We start from the raw sequence: 7,500 nt of genomic DNA, 5'->3' as shown, positions 1-7,500 counted from the left end.
AACAAACAAAACAAACAAAAACCCACCCAAAAAACAACAACAAAACAACACAGAACAGAACCAAACTACACACAAAGTAAAACAAAATAAAACCAAAACACTCACGGCTCCAACGTAAGTGTGTGCGACATACAGGTTTTTTTCCAATGTGATCAATAGAATTCTCCTTTTTGTCCTAAAAAGTATACGCTTCAGGAATAAAGGTTTTTGTCCTCAAAAGCATACACTTGAGGAATAAAGGTTTTTGTTGACAAAAGCATACACTTGAGGAATAAAGCTTTTTGTTCTCAAAAGCATACACTTCAGGAATAAAGGTTTTTTGTCCTGAAAAGCATACACTTGAAGAATAAAGGTTTTTGTCCTCAAAAGCATACACTTGAGGAATTAAGCTTTTTGTCTTCAAAAGCATACACTTCAGGAATAAAGGTTTTTGTCCTCAAAAGCATACATTTGAAGAATAAAGGCTTTTGTCCCCAAAAGCATACACTTGAGGAATAAAGGTTTTTTGTCCTCAAAAGCATACACTTGAGGAACATAGGTTTTTGTCCTCAAAAGCATACACTTCAGGAATAAAAGCTTTTGTCCTCAAAAGCATACACTACAAGAATAAAGCTTTTTGTCTTCAAAAGCATACAATTGAGGAACAAAGCTTTTTGTCTTCAAAAGCATGCACTTCAGGAATAAAGGATTTTGTTCTCAAAAGCATACGCCTCAGGAATGAAGCTTTTTGTCTTCAAAAGCATACACTTCAGGAATATAGGTTTTTGTCCTCAAAAGCATACACTTGAGGAATAAAGGCTTTTGTTCTCAAAAGCATACACTTCAGGTATAAAGGAATGAGAAGAAAAGAAAGAAATCCAACCAACCAACCAACCAAAAGAAACACTTCACACAAGCAGGCAACAGATCCACCTACCCAAACACGTCACCGATCCTGACCCGCAAGTCCTTGACAGGAGCGAACTTGATCTCCTCACATTCACGCCAAAAGTGCAGATTTTCCTGACTGTACTCCTTCTCCAGAAATGTCTGGAATTCCGCCTGGCCCTTGCGGTCAGCCAACAGATCCCGGAGGCTGAAGGCCCACTTGTTGACGCACTGCGCAGTGACTGGAGCCGTCCTGTAAACAAACGGTGAGAGATGCAACACGTTAACAATGAGACAGGCTTTTTGCTCTGAGGAATGCAAGCCAAACCAACAACGCAAGACGCGGAAGACACGGTTAAGAGACACAAGTACCGTACATCACACTGTGCCTGTCACGTTTAACTCACACACAATGGTAAGAGATCCACCACAGTTAAGAGACACAAGTACCGTACATCACACTGTGCCTGTCACGTTTAACTCACACACAATGGTAAGAGATCCACCACAGTTAAGAGACACAAGTACCGTACATCACACTGTGACTGTCACGTTTAACTCACACACAATGGTAAGAGATCCACCACAGTTAAGAGACACAAGTACCGTACATCACACTGTGCCTGTCACGTTTAACTCACACACAACGGTAAGAGATCCACCACAGTTAAGAGACACAAGTACCGTACATCACACTGTGCCTGTCACGTTTAACTCACACACAACGGTAAGAGATCCACCACAGTTAAGAGACACAAGTACCGTACATCACACTGTGCCTGTCACGTTTAACTCACACACAATCTGTAAGAGATCCACCACAGTTAAGAGACACAAGTACCGTACATCACACTGTGCCTGTCACGTTTAACTCACACACAATGGTAAGAGATCCACCACAGTTAAGAGACACAAGTACCGTACATCACACTGTGCCTGTCACGTTTAACTCACACACAATGGTAAGAGATCCACCACAGTTAAGAGACACAAGTACCGTACATCACACTGTGCCTGTCACGTTTAACTCACACACAATGGTAAGAGATCCACCACAGTTAAGAGACACAAGTACCGTACATCACACTGTGACTGTCACGTTTAACTCACACACAATGGTAAGAGATCCACCACAGTTAAGAGACACAAGTACCGTACATCACACTGTGCCTGTCACGTTTAACTCACACACAATGGTTAGAAATCCACCACAGTTAAGAGACACAAGTACCGTACATCATACTGTGCCTGTCAAGTTTAACTGACACAAAATGAGAAGAGATCCACATCCCATCCTAAAAATCATCACAGGAGCTATCAGAAATGATTAGAGAGAGAGAGAGAGAGAGAGAGAGAGAGAGAGAGAGAGAGAGAGAGAACATTCAGCAGCAGATCGAATGAAAAACAACAGGCAAAGTCTAATACCTCATGTGTGATTCCTGCTTGACAGCAACAAAACGGAAAAAAACGCCGGTTGGAGGGGGGAGGAGGAGAGGTGAACGGGCGGAAGGCGGGTTACCTGTACTCACATCATCACATCGATCCAAACAACACGTACTTCAGCTAACATCAGAAACGAACGTTTTTCGAACCGAGCGTGTCGCAATGGAAACAAACAATTCTGCGTTAATTCAAAGCAGCCCGCATCGATTGGCATTTCATTATTTTACGATCTGACTACAGACCTGTTTATGCAGGACACCCAACAACGCCATCAAACTGGACTCGCCACAATGGGCACGTCAATATTGTGCGGCCAAGAGGAGCAGGGGGAGGGGCAACAGGAGGAGGTAAAAAACAAGGAGTGGGAACGAAGAAATGAATGACCAGCATAAGTAGCTGCGTTCGCATTGCCACTGCAGACAGAAAAAAAAAACAGGAAAAAAAGAAAGACAGACAGAAAAAAAGAAAGAAAGAAAGAAAGAAAAGGGAAAGAAAGAAAGAAAAAAGGGGATGGAGGAGCGGGGATGGTGGGGATGGGGGTGGTGGGGAACGGAGGGAGTGGGAGATGAGAACTGACCAACCAGTATGAACCCCCCCCCCCCCCCCGGCCCCCACTCCCCACCAAAAGTAACCAGTTATCCACTTACTCATCGTCGCAGAGATCCCAAAGGGCAGTGTCTTTCGACGTCCAGGGGTTACTTGGATACACTGGGGTGAGGAACGGGTCGTTGTCCCTGTAGCTCTCCGCATACCAAAAACACCTGCAGAAATGTGGGGGGCGGGATACATTCAAGGTCACAGTTAACCCTTTTTTTTAGTCATAGAAAAGATCACACACACACACACACACACACACACACACACACACACACACACACACACGTAAAACACCCACTTGAAATAAATACACGGTTTTGTCTATTCACAATCCTTTCTTTTCAAAAGGAAGTGACCGACTGAAGAAAACCCACGGCAAAGAATTGTGTAAATATAAGTGTAAATTTTTCCTTTCAGTAGCTTCCCATCGACAGACCTATTAGAACGAGAGAGGCAGGCAGGCAGGAATGTAGGTCGGCAATTACAAACAGGTAATACAGGCCTACAGATAAAGAGCAGCAAAGGGGGCAGGGATGGGGTGACAAAGACTGAGAGACAGAAACCGAGAATGACAGACAGACAGAGAGGCAGATGACAGAGAGAGAGACAGACAGAGAGAGAGACACACACACACACACAGACAGAGAGAGAGAGAGAGAGAGAGAGACAGAGAGAGAGCTAGAGAGCTAGAGAGAGAGAGAGAGAGAGAGAGAGAGACAGAGAACTGATGTTCGATGACACGTCAGTCTATTGCCCTGTCGGATCATAGCTACGTCGGACCATGGCCACCGCATAAATGAACGTCAGACTATCGAGATGACACCGAGGAGAGAAACGTCTAGGCGGAGAAAAAAAAAGAGTATATGTATATAAAAAAAATCTGAGTATATCATCATTCCTTCGCCTTGAAGGCTATCCCTGTCTACCAGGCAAAAAATGTTAGAACTAGGCAGAACGTGAGCTAAAAGCGAACCAAAGAAAAATATATTTTCTGGAATCTGATGTGTTTTTTGTTTTTTTTGGTTTTTTTGAACAAATCGATTCTTCCGATTTTAGTAATGACATGTAGCTTAGTATGAAAATAATTATCATTGGCAACGTTAAGTCACGTCTAATTATCGGAGTTACCACCTTTTCAAGTCTCTAAAATATCATAAGCTAGGGGAGGCAAACACTGATGAGTTTACATAAAAGAAGGGGAGGGCGAAATATTTAAGTACAGACATGTTTAAAAAAAATCTTTTATTCTTTAAAAAATATTTCTATTAGTAGGTCCCCAAACCTCCCATTTTTTCCCTCATCCCCGTATTTTAATGGGTCCTCCATCCTCGAATTTTATCCATTTTTTTTCCTTCTTTGTGTTTTCTTTCTCTTTTGTTTTTCTTTTTTTCTCTCAACATTACTCCATTGAAATCAAAATACAACATAAAATGACACTGTAATTAACAAATAATAAAGAGTGATGACTCTCAGCTTCAAGTCAGTGCTGCTTATACTATCGACTCAGCTAGTACACAGGTAAGTAAAAGGTATAATTGGAACAAACCCAGTCACTTCCTCAAAACGGAAGCTCTGGGCCTGTCCCTCTACCAGCTTGTCTTTGTACATGTCGACACTGTAATTATACATACAAAATCAGCGCAAAAAAAAGAAGAAAAAAAAGAGCATACATCAATGTCTGTATATAACTACCGATGGACATTTTTTTTCGGTTCTTCAGCGTTTAATGCGTGCTTACACAATTATATATATCATAAGTAATGTTCAAAGGACCCAACTCTCGCCTGCAGCATTGGCCAATATGAGAGGTTACCAACGGCCGTGGAATTAGTATGCAATCATCTGTAAGAAGAGTATGTAAGTGTGTGTGTGTGTGTGTGTGTGTGTGTGTGTGTGTGTGTGTGTACATGATTGTACACGCATGAGTAAGTGTGTGTGTGTGTGTGTGTGTGTGTGTGATTGTGCATGTATGAGTGAGTGAGTAAGTAAATATGTGTGTGTGTGTGTGTGTGTGTGTGAACACTGCAACATACAAAATACTGATAAACTGTAAAACGGAGAGAAGCGAAGACTTCTTTTCTGGATGAGCAAAACAGAAAACGTGTGGAAAACGTGACTTCTATTGTTAAAATGTTTGTCAAACATGAACTGAAGTGACTGTAATACGTCGTTTTCCGGACAATGCGGATACACATTTTACCTGTCAACAATATCTGATTTATGGTGGCTAACTCCTTCTTACACATTAGTTTATTTTCAAGACGAGACACGATACTTTGACTATCAGCAAATCGTTTGCCGCCTGTTACACAGAAACGCATTCCAGTCACACACTCCGTCAGCTTTCATGTGATACCTTCACACAGGGCAAAGTACAAGAGGCACCAGATGCAACAGGAAAAACAAATAAAAAAAACTGTACGCAGGAAAAATACGAAAAAAAGGGTGGCGCTGAAGTATAGCGACGCGCTCTCCCTGGGGAGAACAGCCCGAATTTCACACAGAGAAATCTGTTGTGATGAAAAGAAATACAAATACAAATACACTTACATGCTGACAGCTTGTGATGTCTTCACCCCGGTCAGAGCGTATGATCGTCTCAACATCTGAACCTGTTGCACACACACAAAAACCCAAGTCATCATGAAGTGGATGCTAACATGGCGATAGCCTTGAGATGGCCTTAGTGGTCGGCGAGGCTCTAAGCACCATAATTTGATTTGATTTGATCCAATCAATTGGCGGAATAGCCGAGTGGTCAAAGCCTTAGACGTATACCCTGTAGGTCAAAGGGTTCTGCTGTTCGAATCCCGGTCACACCTAGTGGTGGGACAAGCTTCCACAGTTTTCCCAACCTCCCAGGTCAACATACCAGCAGACCTGCTAGTTAAGTGCTTTAATCCTTTATTTGTCGACGCCTGCATGAGTCAAACATGCACGTTAAGAATCTGCTAGCGTTCCGTGGATTATGGAAACACAGAACCACCCAACATGTCAAAACCGCATCGCAGAAAAGAGTGGGAGGAAATACAGTTTCCCTCCTAATCATAGAAGCTAAAAAAAATCATCATGTTGACTGTGGCTATTTAGGTGGAAGAGTTGCGAACTGCAGTTCATGCATGAAAGAAGAATACCCAACCAGTAAGAGATTAAAACAAAAACACACACAATACAAAACAGAACAAAAGGCAAAACACACACACAAAACAACAACAAACAACAACGACTACAACAACAAAAAACCCACTATCTAAAAAACAACAACAGCAAACTATTACAGAGGGTTTATCTATTTCGGATATAACGAGGCTCCTCTCCTGATCTCACCATGCACATATACACTACAAACACACGCTTTTCCGTTTTCTGATGTTGTTTCCTTATTGTATTGCGACTGAATAGTTTTCTTGTTCAAACACGCACAGGCGTTAGAACACATATACAGAGGGTGTTTTTTGGTGTGAAGAAAAGTCACCCGTCTGTTCTTCTTTGTTTTAGTCTTCACACACACATACACACACACATACGCGCGCACGCACGCACGTACACACACACACACACACACACACACACACACACACACAGTTTCAATCTCAAGGAGGCGTCACTGCGTTTGGACGAATCCATATATGCTACACCACATCTGCAATGCAAATGCCTGACAGCAGCAATAAACGCGCATGTAAGGCCTCGTGTGCATGCATATATATATATATATATATATATATATATATATATATATATATATATATCTTTGTACCTGTCAAAGTGGATTTCGTTCTGTAGGACAACCTTGCAATGGGTATTTTTTCAGTGCGCCAAGTGCGTGCTGCACACGGGACCTCGGTTTATCGTCTCATCCGAATGACCAGACGCTCAGTTTGATTTCCCAAAACTTGGGAGTAAGTGCGAGAGCGGGATTCGAACCCAGACCCTCACAGACACTGTACTGGCAGATAAGAGTTTCAATCATTCTGCCACACACACACACACACACACACACACACACAGAGAGTTTATCCAGTCAATTGCTCTGATACCTTCTTGGCGAGAAAGTCTTTACTGGCGAACTTCTCTTGCATCTTTCTGGGCTGAATATTGTGCTTGAGGCCCTCGGAACACCGCTTCGTCTGACCAGGCTGCACAATGGGACAAACCACTTCACAGTGTCTACAAAATAGGGCACCGTATTAATCTTGCATTCATTACATACGCGAAATGGTGTCAACTCCAACTGGTTGGTAACTGAAACGTTCGACGCTGGTGTTAAACTTGAAATTTTTTTTCGCTCAACTTTTTCTCCCCCATACTTAAGCTTGGTGGGTTCGTTTTCTTTATGTGCCTACGTAAATGCGAATAAAAAAAAAGAAAAAAGAAAGAAAAAAAGAAAGAAAGAAAAAAAAGAATGGGGATTTTCTTTTAAATTTGTATTCACAGTACTCTTCAGTCACAACACATTTCTCTTTGTGGCTCAGTAAAGTCGCCACCATCTATTTGCTTTCTGTCTTTTTTTTTTTCTAAGTGCACGTACATATTCGTTTACTTTTCAAAGATGGCGTTTCTACTGAATTTTGCCAGGCACGATTTTCTCTT

General features: G+C 42.0%; 1 protein-coding gene across 1 annotated transcript in view; it reads right to left on the bottom strand.

Moving 5' to 3' along the window:
- The window catches only part of LOC143292592 (regulator of G-protein signaling 7-like), a 32,651-nt gene that overhangs the window by 7,015 nt on the left and 18,136 nt on the right, over positions 1-7,500 (bottom strand). Inside the window, exons 8-11 of the mRNA XM_076603042.1 lie at positions 6,948-7,046; positions 5,458-5,519; positions 2,958-3,071; positions 917-1,120 (exon numbers count right to left, since the gene is read on the bottom strand). Of these exons, the coding sequence (XP_076459157.1) occupies positions 917-1,120; positions 2,958-3,071; positions 5,458-5,519; positions 6,948-7,046 (479 nt within the window). The remainder of the gene's footprint in view (positions 1-916; positions 1,121-2,957; positions 3,072-5,457; positions 5,520-6,947; positions 7,047-7,500) is intronic.

This window comes from Babylonia areolata, chromosome 18, assembly GCF_041734735.1.
Source record: "Babylonia areolata isolate BAREFJ2019XMU chromosome 18, ASM4173473v1, whole genome shotgun sequence".
In the NCBI taxonomy this organism is placed as follows: Eukaryota; Metazoa; Mollusca; class Gastropoda; order Neogastropoda; family Buccinidae; genus Babylonia; species Babylonia areolata.
Note: the sequence above shows the minus strand (reverse complement) of the source record. Positions and strands in the feature narration are given on the sequence as shown.